At 42.4% G+C, this 19,245-nt stretch overlaps 2 protein-coding genes and 1 non-coding gene across 3 annotated transcripts; 1 reads left to right on the top strand and 2 right to left on the bottom strand.

The window, feature by feature from the left end:
• Window positions 1–17: 17 nt before the first annotated feature.
• LOC121182280 (ETS domain-containing protein Elk-3-like) lies at window positions 18–8,308 on the bottom strand. The gene is made up of 5 exons (XM_041038704.1): window positions 7,995–8,308; window positions 4,959–5,167; window positions 3,758–4,543; window positions 1,809–1,931; window positions 18–816 (listed from the first exon to the last, which is right to left on the bottom strand). The coding sequence occupies exons 2-5, from the start codon at window positions 5,163–5,165 to the stop codon at window positions 715–717; spliced, it is 1,218 nt and encodes a 405-aa protein (XP_040894638.1). The 5' UTR covers window positions 5,166–5,167; window positions 7,995–8,308; the 3' UTR covers window positions 18–714.
• A 1,088-nt stretch (window positions 8,309–9,396) lies between these two features.
• On the top strand, window positions 9,397–17,736 carry hal (histidine ammonia-lyase). The gene is made up of 20 exons (XM_041039310.1): window positions 9,397–9,687; window positions 9,892–9,952; window positions 10,057–10,084; window positions 10,171–10,245; window positions 10,335–10,407; window positions 10,558–10,624; window positions 10,728–10,765; window positions 10,883–11,008; window positions 11,181–11,320; window positions 11,468–11,515; window positions 11,730–11,877; window positions 12,039–12,134; window positions 12,590–12,648; window positions 12,823–12,903; window positions 14,232–14,297; window positions 14,380–14,545; window positions 14,834–14,968; window positions 15,824–15,932; window positions 16,057–16,126; window positions 16,249–17,736. The coding sequence occupies exons 1-20, from the start codon at window positions 9,441–9,443 to the stop codon at window positions 16,378–16,380; spliced, it is 1,965 nt and encodes a 654-aa protein (XP_040895244.1). The 5' UTR covers window positions 9,397–9,440; the 3' UTR covers window positions 16,381–17,736.
• A 1,080-nt stretch (window positions 17,737–18,816) lies between these two features.
• trnay-gua lies at window positions 18,817–18,905 on the bottom strand. The gene is given in 2 exon segments: window positions 18,817–18,852; window positions 18,869–18,905. It is a non-coding gene; the product is annotated as a tRNA-Tyr (tRNA).
• Window positions 18,906–19,245: the final 340 nt, after the last annotated feature.

Genomic DNA, 19,245 nt, shown 5'->3' with positions numbered 1-19,245 from the left:
ACGTGAAGGCCCCTGTGTTCAAGCATTCAATGCTTTTTTTTTTATTGAAAATGACACGACATTCTTCACGATACAAAAAAATATACAGAATACATACTGTATACCAAGTCCAGTATAAAAAAAAACATTACAAGCGTTACAATTGATTTGAAATCTCGTCTTCATTAAAAGATTTTGAAATAAAGAGGAAAACAGGACAACAAGGCACAGCCGGTACTATCTGAGAAGCATAGTGCATACATTACATACAATACCACGCAAGTGAAACGACCAGTTTCACATTGTGATGAATGTTTAAGAGAAAAAAAGATTTTTATGTTTTGTTTTTTTTTGTTTTTTTTTTACAATCTTAAAACAACCAAGCTCTCTGCGCAGAATGAGTGGCTGGCTAGCCCTCTGCAGCTAGCTATGCATCACTACTGTCCATCATGGACAGGGTCATGTGGAAATGTGCTGTATTCTATCACAAAGAGTCAGATGCCTCACAGACATCGTGGCATATGGCTTTTACCAAGTGCTTTCAACCACTGGAATCTGAAGCAACTCAAGTGCAAAAAAAAAAAAAAAGTGAGGTGAGGTCACATATTGTCTCGTAGGACTTTTCTGAAGCAAATTTTGAGAAGATGGACAAGAGATTGCTGCTGCTGCTAACGATTTTGAGAAACTTTCAGCACGAGGTGGATGAAGGATGGGAGGTTTTTCACAGACCCTGGATCAGGATTTGTGGGTGGTGGGGGACAGGAGCAGGGAGGAGGAGGGTGTTCCTTCCAGGTTTGGCAGAGGGACAGGCATGTGTCCGTTGATTAGGCTGGGGAACTGTGGAGGAAGAGAAAGGGGCCGAGAGTTAGTGAGGAGGGGACGGAGGCTCTATGAAAGCTGCTTTCCGGTGAGGAACTGCAGCATTGTCACTGCTCTGGTTTCCTGTTTTTTTTTCTTTTTTTTTTAATTCATTGTGCCTCTTCCTTTTCGTCTCTGTCCCCTGCACCTCCACAACAGAAGGAGAAGTCAAGATTATTTGCACACAAAGAATCCGGTATGGTGTGTGTGTGTGTGTGTGTGTGTGTGTGTGTGTGTGTGTGCGCGCGTGCGTGTGTGTATGTGTGTGTGTGTGCTCTTGCAGAGGGGGTGTGGTGTGTGTATGTGTGTTTCACAAATGAGGAGCAGCTCTCAAACCAGTCCACCCTGTTCAAACTGGCTCCCCTGGGCTCAAACAGGAAGTATTCACAGGATTTCCTCTCCCTCTCACAAGCGCTGAAACAGGACACCTCTGCTGGACCGGCTCACTAAGTCTCAACTAGTTTCACCACCGCTGGTGTCTGTGTATTTTGCAGATCTCCTAAACATCTTGTTTTTATGTTTTATACATGCTTTCTGTCAAGTAAATACCTACTTGAAAAATGCTAAATCTAGAAGATCAAGGCCCATTCTATAGAGGGGCAATGTTAATGATTATTTCATTTAGGATATAAGAAAAATGATTCTATATGAGTTCAGCTAGTGAAAATGGAGCCAATCATTTTATTACTTGTAATGAATTTTGTGTGTTGGACACTGGTACATCTAAATCTTTTCCACAATCTTCTTCATAGTCTTTACTCACCTGATTTAACAATTGCTAGGAAGACTGGGGATTTTGCCAGAGTACTAATTTCACCTGCACAGCCTCACAACTTCCTCCTCGGGTTTACTACCAGTAAACAATCATCTTTTCTGTACACCTTCTGCTCTCATCTCCTGCTATTTTTATCCCTCTCTCTTTCTCTCCATGTCCACACCCGTGTGTGTGTGTGTGCGTGCGTCTGTCTTACCTGGAAGAGGGAGCTGTGGCCCTGCAGCCGGGCGGGGCTGAGTGGGGCGACGGGGCTCAGGCTGCTCCAGAAGTGGATGCCTGACAACAGTGGACTGTGAGCCAGCAACAAAGCAGAGGGAGTCTGTGAGGGAGAGAGTGAGGGAGGCTTCGTGTAAATAAGAGAAACCAGTGAAGACAACATTTTTTTTTCTCTTTAAAGACAAACAGAGACCCACTGGTTGGAGAATATTTCTCTGAGGGCTTTGGTAATGCGAAACATGCTGAAATGGTAAATGGACGTGTATTGGCGTTTGGAAAAACAAACTGACGGAGCAGGAAGGAAGTCTGTGGTTTCTCCCCCAGAATACAGGGGTGACGTGGGGAGGAGAGGAGGTGGATGGTGGGGGTTGTTGTTGATTGGGGGGGGGGGGGGGGGTAGTAGGGTAGAGGGGTCCTCAAGCAGTTGGAACGCCAACTAGAGAGAAAACATATGAAATCAATTTCTCCCTCTCTCCCCTGGTCTTCTCTCCCCCTCCCCCCCTACTTTCCCCTGTGTCACCTCGGAGAAGTGAGCCAGTGTTGTAGAGGGACCAGCCCTGCTCCCATTATTAATGGAATTATTGGAGCATATGGCATCACTTAGGCCCTCTTCCCTGCTCTCATAGGTTCGACGTGGAGAAGATTTCTGTAAATCGTTTGTTTTTCTCAGATACCACTTTTTGTTCCCCGATAAACAGACAGTATGAGTGCGGTATTAATGTCTTTCTCAACGTGTGGACAAACCTCTGATGTGGCAGAGTATTTTTTTTTCCTCTGTAGCAACTCCAGTGTAAACATATTATTGACTGAAAGAGATTATTAAATACCCGTTGATGCTTGTGGCACAGCCCGTTGGGGTTACAGCAAAGATCAAAACAAACAAAATGTCACGGCTGAATTGGGCTGAATTTGGCTCTAAATTTGTGGCAGAAAATTTGGACTGTTAATCTGAATCCAGCTATAGCAGAGATGTTTTTTTAAGACTGGACAACCACAAGAGGTGAGAACTAATGATTTTACTGCACTTTACTGAGCAAATTTACATTTTACAAGCACTTTTATGTCTCACTTTACTTTGTGGAAAGTAGACATATTTCTACAAGGCCTGTTATTTGCAGCACATAAACATTCTGGCAGTAATTTCCCAAACCAAACACAATGACTCATTAAATTAGTCTGCATTTGCATTTGTTCCGAACTATGCAAAATTCCTTTATGACATTAAAGTGCCTGTGCACATTTTACCCAAATAATATTCCACTTTACCTTCTTCATACCTTTCCCTCTCTCTGTTCCTCCAAGACATTTTGGCTCAAGTTTCTACTTAAATATAGCGGTAGTGTTTCCACCAACACATGCCAGGCTGTGTCGGATGTCTGTTGCTGCTCTCTGACTACTTCAGGGACACTGACATCATACTCTGAATAGATCCCATCATCTCCCCATCGCCAGCCAGGCCACCGCACAGAGGGGACGGAAACAGATAGCATCATAGAGTTACTCTTTTTCTTTCTGAGATTTGATTATTACTTGTCTAACTATACTTCAGCTGTGGCTGGCAGACAGACATGATGTCGAGTTTGTTTTAAATTATGGAGAGCAGAAATAAGAGAACTTGTAAAAATGTGTCATGGGGTAGCAATGGGGTGTGTAAACATGTCTGGACTAGACAGAAGTGAGGCAAGTTTTAGAGCAACCTCAGATGTGTGCAGGGCATACCATGCCATCCGTAACAGTATTGATTTGATCCCAGCACATGCCAAAGGCTGGGAAACACCTAAAAAGACACAATTTAGAGTCGCTAAACCATCTGACTCATGTGTCTACAAAAGAGGGAGGAAACAGTGTCATACTTGACACATAACAGAGTATCCAACATGATGCCCAGAGGGAATTACAGTTGAGTACTAATCAGTTAAATCATCTCACCTGTGCAGTGAAGAAGGCAGGAGTGAGGGAGCCAGATGGGAGGGCTGGACTGTTAAGGGCGATGGAGCCGATGTCACTCCCTGCCAGCAGCAGGGATGGGGCAGAGATCTCCAGAGCTTTGGGCTTTTTGCTTTTTGGTGGGAGTCCATCTCCTTGGTTACTACTACTACTTACAGAACTAGTTCTACCACTGCTACTGCTTCTCTTCTCAGGAGGCTGCAGGGCTCGCTCCCTGTGCCCAGAGGAGAGGTTGAGGGGCTGAGCGCTCTGGTCAGAGTCCTCCTCCTCCTCTTTGGCAGCGGGACTCCAGCTTCGGCCGGGCAGTGTGTTGGGCGAGGGCGGGGAGTGGGAATGAGAAGGGAGTCTAGATGGCCTGGGGGAGACATAGGACTCGGGCTTGGCAGAGGGAGGGGAGCTCCTCTCATTGGTGTTGGTGCCAAAGCGGATGACAGAGCGTGGCTCCTCCTGGCGCTCCCGCAGGGCACGGAGCAGCTCGGGCTGGTTCTGCAGGGAGCTGATGCTGAAGGAGGAGTAGAGACCTGAGCGGAGGTAGTCGTTACGACACTGCTGCGCCGCCAGGGCTGCCAGGGTCCTCCTCTGTGCCTCCTCCTCCCCTTCCTCTTCCTCCTCCTCTTCTACCTCTAGCTCAGGGGCCTCTCCTTCCTGGAGGGGAAACCGTCCAGAAGCCAGGCCCATTTCTACCGCCTGCGGGTCCATCTTCAGGATCTCAGGAAAGGACACAAACTTATACACAAACTTCTGGCCAATCACCTTCTTGATGATGTTCTGTGAAACAGACAAACACCATTAATGATGAGGGGATCTCTCCACACCATTTACCCTTATGTAAAACAAACTGATATTGATCAAGAAAATAACACAGTATATATTGTTAATCACAGGGACGGTGGACAACATTTCAGTCTTGTGAAGACGAAGTGCTACACTGAAACAGTTTTGTGTTAGGCCACTACATCATAACCAGAGGTCTATTGTGGGTTTGATGAGAAAGAGGAAGTGGAAGTGTCTATCAGGGGAGGCTGTGGGTTTAAAGAGAAGCACAGCAAACAATTTGTCGCGGTACTACACTCTTTTCACATTCCTTTCGGCCGTATCAGTTATAACAGCTGCCGTGACATAATTAGTCGTACTACCACACAGAATTATCTCCTACACTTGATCAGGATTCAGTTCATTTCACCTTGTCGTAGTAGTAGCGCAGGGCTCGGCTCAGCTTGTCGTAATTCATGTTGGTCTTGTTCTTGCGTAGCCCCCAGAGCTTGGCCACTTCCTCTGACTTCAGGAGCTTGAACTCGCCATCTGTGGACGTCCAGCATATCAGATGCTTGTGACTCTGGTCAAGCAGCAGCTGCAGCAGGAACTGCCACAGGGTGATGGCACTGTCCATACCTACAATAAAACATACAGACGACATGGTCAGTGTGAGAATTGTGAAAGGATTGGACTCGATGGCCTGCGGAGACAAAAGTGAAACTTAACCACTCAGAGGTGTCAGCAGACAGAAGACCCCCCAAAACTACATGCATATATACTACCTACCAGATGCTACTGAGACAGAATAAGCACAAAACTCAAACCTCCAAGGGAAACAAGCAAGGTAGCTCTTTGCACTCTCCTGTGCTCACTGCTATCTATGTTCTATACCTGTCTAACTGTTGATAAAACACAGACTGTGTATTTGAGGAGACTGGTTAGAACAAGAAGTGCTGATGTTTCATCTTAATAAAATGTATTTTTACCTGATTCTCCATAGAGACTAAATTAGGTTACTGGCTGAAGAGGGACGAGCCTGTTTGAGCTTTAACACGTGGTCTAAGAAAGAGTCGACTGGTAATGAATAGAACAGTGTGTGTTAAAGAGTGTAGTGTAATGTAGCAGCAGCAGCAGAAGAGAAAAAAAAACTACAAGGAGGAACAACAGCTCAAGCCAGAAATATGCTGCGGTTCAACCTGGCCCTCTCTCCACAGGAAGTATGACGGGCCCAGGGTGGGTTATTCCTTTAATAGAGGAATGTGCAGCCTCGAAGCTCCTGTCTGCCTGCTAGGAGCTCACATATTAATAATGGGAGGGGGGTGTTTCCGTCACCATAGACTGTAGCACCACAAAGTGCTGAAACAGTTAGTCGATTAATCAATTAGTCCAATGACAGGTAATAAATTGGCAAAACCTTTGACAGCTGGTTAATGATTAAACTAAAGTGCCAAAATCTGATGATTTGGTGCCTTTCTCAGTTTTGTATTACTGTAAATTGAACATGTTGGAGTTTTGGACTTTTGATCAGACAAAACAAGCAATCTGAAGAAAACCTCGGGCTCTGAGGAACTGTGATGGAGAGACGGATGTTTTTAACAGATTAACTGGTGATGAAAACAATCATTAGCTTCAGGCCTACACCAGTTATTGATAGGGCTCAAACTTCAAAACTTTATTGTCATAGTCTGTAATGATTCTGTAACACCCTGTAGCAAACATTGTTGATGTTGAGGTTCACAGCTGATTTGTAGACTTTACTTAATTCTTTAATCCTATATTTAGTGTTTTAAGTTATAGTTTTTCTAATTTTAGACAAAATTTTATGTATCCAAAGTTCTTATTTTGAGGTTGTGTGAGAGGTCTGGCTTCTTCTGTTAAATGAAAAAGGGTATCATAATAACATGTTTATATTCTTCAAAGTAAGGTATTAAAATGCGGAATGTGGAAAAAAGGAATTGTCTTGTTATAGCTCAGGTTTGGTTTCGGAAACAGTGCTGAAAATTTTCACACTCCACACAGTCCTACACATTGATGGACCTGGCTGTATTGTCATCTCGTATTCTTTGCGGGTCTTATCTGTGGATGTGAGGAATGATTAGTGACTAATGCTCACAAAAACAATGATAATAAACTGGCCTTTCAACCTACTACATACAGTATCTCTGTCCAGGCAGGAGAGAGAGGGAGGGAGGGTTGAACTCACTTCCGACACAAGCTATCCCATGAGTTTTTCATCTGCCATGCGGAACTACAAACCTGTCAAAGCCAGGACTTCCTCCTATTCTACTTCCAAGGACAAATGGTGAGGAGAGGGGATCCCACAGCAGGGGAGCATTTCCCCAGTCCTGCCACACTTCCCACAAAATCCCAGTGGGAGAGGGTCAAAAGATCAAATCATTGTCCCCTTTTCACAGCTCCACCCTTTCACCCACTCTGAACCCAGACTTTGGTTTTTTTTTTTTTTTTTTTTTTTTTAAATATTAAAGTAAAAGTAAAGCTTGCCAATACACTGCCACTGAGCTGACAGGTCTACAATTAGGCCAGTGTGACTTATAAACATTCACCTTTGCGAGATGCCGCAAATAGCACAGTGGAACTTTCAAGTATCCTGCTGCTACTGTCAGAAATTCCCCAGACAGCCACCAATGGGAGATGAAAAATCTCAAGTACAACAAATAGGTAATAAAAACACAACTGACACACTGTATGAATATTAGAGTGATAGGCCAACAACATACCCATAAAACCCCCATATCACAGTCTCACAATGGGATGACTACAGTCACTCTGAGAACAACAGAGATGGCACAACTCTTTCTAGGAATATCGCACGAACGTTGTGGTGGTTTTGGTCGGGGATGAGGAGCCCTGCTGCGGATGCTCAGACTGAGAAGTCTCGCTGCGCGCACAAAGCCATCCAGTGTGTTGGCTGAACGGAAACTCCTAATGAGATTAGATGGTGTGTGCAGACATTACTTAGCCATGACTAAATCTGCTCTCTTCCTGTTCGCAGACGGTGGAAAATTCAACAGGGGCCCATAAAAAAGCATCTCTAAACAGCGGTGATGCACTCCGAGCCTGTTTTTGCATCGCTCGCCTTTTGTTTGCCTCCGTTTTTGGGGAGGCTACACTTGTATCCGGGACTTGAAAGTTGCAGTAACTGTTGCGCACACAGGTCTGGATCACTCTTCTGCCCCACTGACTCATTTTCAAGATGTTGCTCGGACCGGAAGACGGCACAATTGTGTCCAAATCTAAATCTGTGGTATTCTTGCTTAAAACTTTAAAACACCCTCGATCCGAAGAGTTTAACACAAGGCAAACACTTTACAGCCAAGACACTTAGTATGAAGAGCGAATATGGTCGCTGATACAACTTATCATGCATTATTTCACTGTCCACAAGCCACCAATTAGCCAACAAAGCGCTGTTCATAGAAAGAGTCAGTTTATTTCACGTTACCTGCGATCTCTGACTTTGTCTTTTCCCTCCGCGAAACTTTACGGTGAAGCTTGTGTGATTCCTTGTTTTTCCATGCTTACTTCTGGTCTACACAGTTGTGCTGGACTGAAATAGGATCCTGGGCTTTTTCTTTTTCTGAGCAGGAAGTTGGAGCAGGCAGACACAGAGCCGGCTGACTTCCTCTCCCCTACGATTCCCCAGGCAGTTTGCCGTCTGTGTAAACACACTTTTCCTCCCCTCCTCTTCTCCTTTGCTTGCCCGCTGACTGCCAGCAGTAGGCCTGCTCACTGAACGGCACACATGGTGATACAGAAACTCCTACAGCCCATAAACTGACATCATCAGTCCGCAGACAAGCGTGGTGCTTTCGGGTACGCCTCGTTACTTCAAACACCTCCAGTCACAGGCCCAAAGTCATGTGGTTTCAGGTCTCACTCCGATCTACTTTCACTGCTGAGCTATTCGCCGCTGTGAATTAGACTAAACGGCATAATGCGACACTTTTACATAAACTATTTGAATTTACAGCTTTGTTAAACAAAGACTTATGGTCCTACAATTTGTACAGCACAGATTACGAACTCTTTTCCTCAGTCTGTCTCTTCATTAAATAAAAGAATAACCTCACTAGGGATCATATGTAATATAACATAAAATGTGTTTTAGGACATACGGACCTGTGCCAAGCAGTGAAAGAAAGTGGTGAAACTGATTGCACTGCTGCTACATGTTTATATTTGACTACAGTACACATACTTTTTTTTTTTTTTTTAATAATAAGAAACTGCTGACTGGATGAATATTTGTTTTGTAATTCATGTTTTGTTTTGTTAGAGTTTAGTTGTGATGCAAGACCAATTTCAGAGGAATTTGACAAGGCAAATTTAAACAAGGCTAAAAGAGTGATCTAAGCATTGCATCTGATCCCTTAAATCAAGGTTTGTTGGTAGGATTAATATCTCTTCCTGAAAATGAAGTGGGACCCTTAAGAACACATGCTCAGATTTTTATCAACACATGCAAGCCTTCAATCAAGTACTGTAGAGACTGGGATTTTGTTGGTGGTAAAAAAAAATATATTTGGGTCGCTTGTTACTCTTTCAATAAAATATAGACAATGTCTGCAAAGTGTATAACAAACTTCACTCATCACGTTCACGCCTCTTCAAACACCTGAACGCTTTGAGATTTTGTGCCTTTTCTTTTCTTTTCTTTTTCTTTTTTTTTTTTTTTTTGACATTACGCCACCTGAACGCATTTAGGTCAATATGTCCAAACATCTGTGTGACTGACCTATGGAGGTCAGTGGTCCCCAGAGGTGTGACACTGGCGAGGCGGAACTCCTCGGTGATGCGTCTGATTGGTGGCAAATCTTGTTGCGACTGAAGGTGGTACCTTGCAGAGCGGTGAGCAGCGCTCACTGCAGCACAGTTCCACAGAAGCGCAATGCCTCGTTTTACTGTCCACATCAGAGATGAGTGGCTGGCAGTGCCATGCCGGGATACCACCAACAGCATCCGGTGGCTCGGACACGAGGCGCTAAAACGTTACATGAAGAATAAACCTGACAACGGTGGCATCACAGCGCTGAAGGACACTCGTTTCGTTGTGCGCAGGTGCCAGGGTTTGGGTTTGCTGGACGCAGATGACACCATCGAGGATGTACTGGAGGATAATGATTTTGTCGAGCTTGGTAATGGCTGTATGCATGAAAAATATAAGAAGCGTATGGATCATATTTGGGGGGTGGGGGGCACTGGAGATGTTTTACCACTAGCTGTGCGTACCTTGTACGTAATTGTGGACAGTTAGTCACGTACGAAAGAAACGGAAAGTTAAATGTAATGACGTTTTCGACGTTATGCGTTTAATTTGTATTATTATCTTGTACTTTCAGCTATTGAGGGGGATACCATGTCTCCTGACTTTATCCCGTGTGAGCCTGGAGTTTCTCATCTGTATCCTCAAACTTGTGTATTTGTGCCATTTTAATTATATTGGGCATTTTGTGCATACACTTTATTTTGCTGAATGTTATCCTTAAGTAAACTTTATGAAATAGTACAGCAGCATATAGGGAACCCGGAGAAGTAAGTGTTCATTTTACATATTTTCTGCTAAAATTTAAAACATATCATAGTGACTACTTTTATGTAACACTCATCGTCCTGTGCAGTACATTTCCTTGGATGGCAACAGCCTGACATCGACAGATTTGGTCAACTTAGGCAGAGGACTCTATAAGATAAAGGTAATGATCAACAAATTGCATTTGTTGTCACAGCTTGTCTGTGCTAATCTTTGACTTGACATAATCATTCCCTTTACTGACATTTTCAGCTGACTCCTGAGGCAGAAAGAAAAGTTGTGCAATCCAGAGACCTTTTGGACACCATTGTCAAAGAGAACAAAGGTTAAGATAAATTTCAGAATAAAGGCCTTCAATGTCTGTCTGCAAAAATATTACATGCATTAATCTTAATAGCTAGTTGCTGCTAAACTACAGTCTCCAGAAATAAATTGTTCCATGCTTTGAGTTCTCTGTATCTCTCTGTTCCATCAGTTGTCTATGGAATCACAACAGGCTTTGGCAAATTTGCCCGAACTGTCATTCCTGTCAGCAAGCTCAAGTAAAGACAACATTTTGTGATATATTTTCTTTGTCAACTGTTGGAGAATGAGCCCTTTCTTATGTGCTGATTTATGGACGTGCCTTTTTTTTTCTTTCTACAGGGAGCTGCAGGAGAACCTGGTGCGGTCACACTCAGCAGGTAGCTCACATTCTTCTTTAGATTTTAAAATTTCCTGACATCCAGGGCTCCTAACACGATGTATTAGGTTTTCATGCATTTATGTCGGCATGATCAGTGATACGTGGTTGTACGCAGGTGTGGGAAACCCATTAAGCCCAGAAAGGACCCGCATGCTGCTCGCTCTGAGGATCAATGTTCTGGCCAAAGGGCACAGTGGGATTTCTCTGGAAACCCTTCACGCCATGATCCAGGCCTTCAATGGTAAGTTTCAACTGGATCCAGCAGCCTCACTTAACTGTAGCTGACCTGAGCTATAAGCTTCAACTGACTGAGATAGTGCTGATAACTTCCTTTAAAGATTAGTATTGGGGAAGCTGACTGTCAGATGACTCTTCTTCTGAATCTTGATCTCTAACTTACTTTGCCCCTGCAGCTTCCTGTCTCTCCTTTGTCCCAGAGAAGGGAACAGTGGGTGCTAGTGGAGACCTGGCACCCCTCTCTCACCTGGCCCTGGGGCTGATGGGAGAGGGTAAAATGTGGTCTCCCAAGAGCGGATGGGCAGATGCCAAATATGTAAGAACTGAATGACTTTTCCATGGTTGTAAAACAATAACTTTTGCTAGTGAGAGTGAAAGGTTTCAGAGTCTAACAGGAAAACATGTTTGCTTTATGATGACCCTTGACATTTTACATGTTTTTCCTCCTTTTATCTCTGGCCAGGTCCTGGAGGCCCATGGACTGAAGCCAATATCACTAAAGCCTAAAGAGGTAATGTTTAAAATCAACCATACTCTTTCATATTTGATTTCGCTGTACTAAAGAAGTCAACCCAAGGTTCACTGGGAATGCATTGTGTTTTCCCAGGTACAGAATTTAGACGAAGTGTTTACAATTACACAGGACGATATAGTACACACTGCACTGCATTCTCATGGTGGCTTCTTTATATGTGTCCATATAAAACACTGTTTTGCTCTCACAGGGCCTTGCTCTGATCAATGGGACCCAGATGATCACCTCTCTGGGGGCAGAGGCCGTGGAGCGAGCCCAAGCAATAGCCCGGCAGGCAGACATCATTGCTGCTCTCACCCTGGAGGTGTTAAAGGGAACCACCAAGGCTTTTGATAGTGGTGAGCACCATCAGTGTTGGTGAACAAAATCACACGACTAGATGAAGGTATTTACCTCCAGTGTCAACATGCAGGATCTTGACACTGAAGGTATTTACCTCCAGTGTCAAGATCCTGCATGTTGTCCATGCTTTCTCATTTTCTGGTCTCCTCCCATGTAGACATCCATATGCTGCGGCCCCACCCAGGACAGATAGAGGTGGCCCAACGCTTCCGCTCACTGTTGGACTCTGATCACCATCCATCCCAGATCGCAGGTCAGAGGACAGACCTGGATTCTAAAACGCACAAGTAACAGAACATGATATAATAGTCACACATAGCTGTCATTACACACACAAAACATCTGGGCACCACTGTCCCTACACAGCAAGAAGTCCTGTGTTAGAACCTGTGTAAGTCTTAGAGGGCCCACTGTGTGGAGGATGCATGTTACCTCTTTGTTTGTCTGGGTTTCTCACCTACTTGAAAAGCATACATCTGCAAGGATTACTTCTAGCACTGCCCTTGATCAAGGTTCCAGTTTCAGAGCTCTACTACGGCCTTCCACTGTATCACACCTCATAAATAGTCTGAATGGGTCAAGCTATACTTTATTTATCCCCACAGGGATTAATTAAGTATAGCTTTTGGTGATATTATGCCTTCATTGCACCCTTAAAACATGTAGTACTTAAAACATGCAGTACTTCATGTATGTCATCTTTTCTAGAGAGTCACCGTTTCTGTGACAGAGTTCAGGATGCCTACACCATGCGATGCTGTCCTCAGGTAACCTCAAGTAAAGTTTATTTCTGTATCCCAAAATCACTAGTTTGTCCCAGAGGGATTTGCACTCAAACCTTATACTCTCAGCTAGGTAGAAGAAAGCCTCTGTGATGGATACTGGTGTGGTTAAATCCCATATGAGTGATGCAGTTCTGAACCTTCTCTTCCTGTACACAGATTCACGGAGTCGCCAATGACACAATAAAATTTGTCCAGAATATCATCAATACAGAAATCAACAGTGCTACTGACAACCCTGTATCCTTCCATGACTTGCAAACTGGAAGCTGAGTCAGTTATGTGAGTCTAGATGTGCCACTTCTCTCTGTCTCTGCACCAAAATTGTAAATGGATTCAACTACAAGATTCAAGAGTCTTTATTGTCATTATGCGAGCATAACGAAAATTTTCAGAGAATCTCGGCTTAAAGGCACACATATAAATAACACAAATACTAATAAGTACTAATAAATACTAAAAGAACACAAAGTAAGTAAAGTAAGTAAAGTAATAAAGTGGATGCTTTCTATCGTGGCCCTGTAAAAGTTTGTGAGCAGCTGAGAAGACAGTCCAGTCCGCTTCAACTTCCTGAGAAAGAAGAGCCGTTGTTGGGCCTTTTTCACCAGGTGTGAAGTGTTCACAGACCAGGAGAGGTCAGAGGAAATGTGGATGCCCAGGAACTTTATGCTGTCCACACGCTTCACCGCCTCCCCATGTATGCAGAGAGGAGCGTGTTCAGTCTTCCTGGACCTCCTATAGTCCACTATGACCTCCTTGGTCTTGCTGATGTTCAGGATGAGGTTATTCCTGTTACACCACTGTGTCAGATTCTGGACCTCTTCTCTGTAGTGGGTCTCATCATTGTTGGATATGAGACCCACCACGGTGGTGTCGTCCGCAAACTTCACAACCATGTTTGTGGGGTGGATGGCAGAGCAGTCGTGTGTGAAGAGTGTGAAGAGGGCAGGGCTGAGCACACAACCTTGCGGCGTGCCAGTGTTGAGGATCAGTGGGGCAGATGTAGACTCTCCTATCCTCACCACCTGTGGCCTGTTGGTGAGGAAGTCACTGATCCAGGAGCAGAACGGTGTTGACAAACCCAGGTTGTAGAGCTTCAGGGCCAGCATGTCCGGGGGAACAGTGTTAAAGGCTGAGCTGAAGTCCACAAATAGCATCCTAACATAGGTGTTAGGATGCTGCAGGTGAGTCAGGGCCGTGTGAAGTGCTAACGAGACAGCATCCTCCGTAGAACAGTTCTCCCTGTAGGCAAACTGGAGGCTGTCCAGGCCAGCGGGGATGGTGTCCTTGATGTACTTTAGGAGGATCCTCTTGAAGCACTTCATGATGACTGGAGACAGAGCGACAGGCCGGTAATCGTTGAGGCAGGTGATGGTTGGTTTCTTGGGCACAGGCACAATGATGGAGGACTTTAGGCATACAGGGACCATGGAAAGCTGCATGGACAGGTTGAAAATGTCCAGAAAAACTCCTGCCAGTTGGTCAGCGCATGACTTCAAATTCTAGGTTCTGCCACAGATTTTATTGGAAATCAGTTTGCGATGAATTTTTCTTAACAGCTGTACAAGATGGTGTTTGCAGAAAGAGGTGAGACCATTTCAGGTGGGAATTTCCATGGAGAATATCCAGCTAAGGTTTGTGACTCATCAAGCTTGTTTTTGGTATTTGTTGTAGAGTTTGTCCTCCTCTCTTTCACCACCCTTTCCTTTCTCTTAGGCCCTAGACTTTTTAGCCATTGCAGTTCATGAGCTGGCTTCTATCAGTGAGAGAAGGATTGAGAGGCTGTGTAACCCCTCTCTGAGTGAACTGCCGGCCTTCCTCGTCAACGAGGGAGGACTCAACTCAGGCTTCATGATTGCCCACTGTACCGCTGCTGCCTTGGGTTGGTGTGCAAAAACATTAAATAAAATAGAGCATGAGCGTTACCATTTTATTTATGTCAAATAAAAGTTTTGTTCTTGGTAGAATTAAATAGGTTTTAATACTGAATATGAATTTTAGACATAATATTTCTGACAGTAAGACATATACAGTAAATTTAATCAACACAATAATTAAGTGTATAATAATAATAAACTGTAAATAATTATATGCATTTATGTCCCTTTTTACTGAATGTTTTTGCTTCAACCTTAAGTCTAATGTTTTTTTTTTTTTCGACTTTGTCTAGTTTCAGAGAATAAAGTTCTGTGTCATCCATCTTCTGTGGACTCCTTGTCCACTAGTGCTGCCACAGAGGACCATGTGTCTATGGGAGGATGGGCTGCCAGGAAGGCCCTGAGGGTAGTAGAACATGTGGAGCAAGGTTTGGTTCTTTATTTTTTTTTTGGGTTTTGCACGTACCACTATTAGTTTATTAGTACTAATAATATGACAGTTTCCATAAGAGTAATTGTGTTTAATTTTGAGGCACAATTATGAGCATCAAACTGGCATGGTGATGCAATTATTACATTTGAAAACTCCAATTTAATCAGCTACTGCATGGTTTTCTAATGTAGGTACTGTATGCCTCTGGTGAAAACTAATAAAGAGTCAAAATGAGTTAACACATTTTTTGTGAGCTTTTAAATCAATGTGAGGCAGCTGCCCAGGTTCAAAGAGGCTCACTGGCCAGTTCCTGGTGATTCTGTCTCACAAAAGTGCAAAGGTAACAGTGTTGAAAATCATTCCAGTGTACACCATCTGTGGATGAAGTTGCATCAGCAAACATTTGCATGGTCATGAATTAAAGATTGCTGAATGGTTAACCATAAAATTACATGACATTCACTGGTGATCTTTTTAATATATAAAGATAATATATCCACACGTTGCAAAACAAATTCAAGATCAATTTTATAGCACAGCAGCAACACAGGAGAAAAAGCTGTTCAGAACATGTATGACTGAATTTAGAAGAGTGCTGATGCTCCTTTACATTTGTCTTTCAATATTCCTGTTACACAATGTATAATACATTTTACAGTGTTCCGTCTGTAGCGCTGTGACCTTAGTGCAAACACAGGTTTGCCACGTAACATGTCAAAAGCATTGACATCAGAAATTCAAAAAAGAAAAAAACATGACATGCTATTGCAAATGAACTCAAATAGTAAATTAGTTAGCATTTAGATACCAATATTACCCATTTTGCTTAATCTATGTTTTCTGTGATTAGTTCTTGCTATAGAGCTGCTGGCAGCCTGTCAGGGTATCGAGTTCCTCCGCCCACTTCGTACCACCACTCCACTGGAGAAGGTCTATGAACTTGTGCGCAGTGTTGTCAAGTAAGTCAAACAGATGTGGCCAAGGTACACAACTTTCAGTCCACTGAAATGATGTGCAGGATAGTTAATATTTATCCACTGTTCCACTTCTTTCTCCTTCTGTCTACTCTTCTACCATTAACAGACCGTGGATTAAAGACAGATTCATGTCTCCAGACATTGAAGCTGTTCACCGTCTCCTACTTGACCAGAAGGCAAGTGCTGACTTTTATGGAGTGACTATAAAATGTGCACACTGTCCATGTACACGCGAGCTCCTCAGAAACAGAGATAAAGGGGAAAAAATTTTAATTGCATGTTTATATTTTCAACTCAGGTGTGGAATGTGGCCAAACCTTATATTGACAAGTATAAGACAGAGTACATCCCTGAGTCCCGTCCCGTCTCTCCGACCGCCTTCTCTCTGGAGTCTCCAGCATCGCCAAGGAAGCGTGTCCGCCATGAGTGAATGCGTGTCTAAAAAAAAGTTTGGTTTTTTTTTTTGGTTTGTTTTGCAATAAGTAGAAAATATATTTGAAACTTTTGTGAAATTGAATGAAACCCAGCCAAAATCTTTGATTGAAGATCGAAGATTGATTTGAGGATGCAATGTTGTTTCGACCCTTGTAGACAAAGTTTATGCTTTGATTTCTGACATTTAAGCTTTTAATCCTTGAGGATATGTTGGTAACTTAAGAAATGGGTATACTATATATACACACACTCTGTGGCCATTCAATTAATGACCTCCATAAAATCTAATGCAATCCAATACAACAGCCCAGCCAAAAGTTTTTCCTTTATAAAGATAATAATAGTCGGTTTTGTTTGACAAAATCAGAGAGGTATGAACATAACTATTTATTAGTGAGGTTCAGGGAGTGTTTAGTTCTTTAATAATTACTGGGTGCTGAACTTGCATACACACTGCTCTACACCACTGTGCATTAGACTTGTATTTAACTAAACTTTTGTTGTCCCTTTAAAATGTATCTAATTTAGTTGTTATTGCGACATGACTACCTCAGCCATTGTACCATTTTCATATCAAATCTTTTTTTAATGATGTAGCACAAACATTACTGTGATTACAACACAGATTAAAACATTTTAAAGCTACATTCTTTAATTGCTCGCATGGTGATTTTAGTCCTGCTTCTGCTCACTACAGCAATACAAACTATTCCACTACTATGCATTGTTGTGTCGTTAAGTTGTTGGGAAAATTACCATAGAAAACCTGACTTATAGACTCTTAAATTACAGAGCTCAAGAATAGTACAATATGAATGTACAACACCATGCAGCTACAATATATCAGAAAAATGATACCAAAGAAAACCCAGTAAAGCTTATTAGTTATAGGATTTTATAAATCTTTATCCAGTGCAGTTGAGCAGGTTAAACTATCAACTGATTTGACCAGATGCTCCTCGTGGTGTCTAACTGAAGGCCAAGAAGAGTTCAGGCTTACAGAGGCTCTTCAACTTTGTGCTTTAGGGAATAATGTTAATCTAAAAACTATGAATTGCAATACCATCTAGTCTCTAAATTATATGTTAAGTTTGAACATTAAAACTGTAGACCTGCATGTACCATTATTGCTAGAGCTGCAACTACTGTAAAGATATTTTCATTTTCAAAGAATCTTCTGAATCTTTTTTTTTTCCTATAAAAGAACCAGAAATAACTGAAATGAATGATAATTTACCAGAGGTGTGGGTGTTATTCTTGCGTTAGTTGACTATCAGTCTAAAACACAAAGATATTCATTTTACTATTTTCTATAACATAGAAAAGGATTAAATCTTTATATTTAAGAGCCTGGAACCAATAAATGCTTGATATTGCATTTTACATGATTTTTTTTCTTTTGGTAAATGTTGACCAAACCATCAGAAACAATTTCAAACAATGAATCCCAATTTGTGTACAAAAGGCCCTGATACTGCTTCATCACAGATGCAGTCATTTACAGACAGCTAAATAGTTCTCTGCCCATGCAATACATAAAGTATGTGCATACTCAGTGTAAACAGGAACAAACGTCTTTTTGGGTTTGCAGCCACACTGGGTTTGTTTTTTTGTTTGTGTGTTAAACCTCAGGGAAGTCAGTTTGACAGAAGCCCCCCCAGTCCAGTTAAGCAGCACCTACCTGTCTGGTCTGAGAAGCTGCTCTGCCATCTTGAGGTTCAGTGAGGAAAAACCTGAGGAAGATAAAGTGGTATGTCACAGACCTGTAAAGGCAGCTTTGGTCAACAAATTCAAAAGTTAAACAAACAACTCATAACATAGTAGTACAGAAATAGTACAATAAAGACTCTGTCATTTGCTTAACCTAACTGAATTTGGTGGGGCCACAAGGTGTGCTCGAGTGCACAACTGGTGCTGTTTTAAAGGCAACAGGAGGTCACAAATACGTCGTTGCTGTTTATTGCACTTTGTATGCAGATAAATAAAATCCATTCATGGCATTATTTGCCTGCACTTTTAGTGCTTAAAACCTTTGCACAGTGCTCTTTGTAGTACTTCTAGATGTGTGTTTCAAGCCATCCTTCTAACTAAAATATAATCAATAAAAACCAGTAATCCTCTTTACAAATTTACAAACGTTATAGTGATGGAAACTAATTAAATTTGAGCAATTATAAGCATTCGATGACCTCATATTACAAGCCCCATTATAAAATGTAAAACAGTTAGCCTTGTAGTCTCAGGGTAGATACTGACGAAAATAAAATCACTGACAAACGCTAACCCAGATTCTTATCTGGACAAAAAGAATGTGCTAACGCGAACTGCAGGAATCACAAAACCGATCGCTCAAGCGTTGTCGGTGAATTGTGACTGCACAAATGACCTGCTGCGATACAGATAATTGAGGAAGAAAAAAAATGTTGTAGTCTCCTTCGAGCCGGATTCGAACCAGCGACCTAAGGATTTCAGCTGTCTTGCCTCTACAGTCCTCCGCTCTACCAACTGAGCTATCGAAGGGACGACATGTAAAGTCACTTTACTGTATACAAAGCTAAGCTCACTAACAATCACCTTGCTAAATAATTCCAGTCCTTGTAACGTTGGTACCCAAAAATAACTAACTAGATAACGAAAATCCAACTAATTTATAAATTACCTAACGTTCGCCAGCTAGCCAACTACATTCATTAGCTCTCATAGTAAGCAAAGGTAGTATTGCGTCGACTGAAATTGTCATCGAAGAAACAAACTGGCCGTCTGTAGCTAACGTTTTAAATCCTTATAAGTTTTTATTTTTTATTTTACTTTTATTTTTTTTAACCCATAAGAACCCAGACCCCTTTTTCCTTAAAGGAAA

The sequence above is a fragment of the Toxotes jaculatrix genome, chromosome 5 (genome assembly GCF_017976425.1).
Source record: "Toxotes jaculatrix isolate fToxJac2 chromosome 5, fToxJac2.pri, whole genome shotgun sequence".
NCBI classification, from domain to species: Eukaryota; Metazoa; Chordata; class Actinopteri; family Toxotidae; genus Toxotes; species Toxotes jaculatrix.
This window is presented reverse-complemented; position numbering and strand designations above follow the sequence as displayed.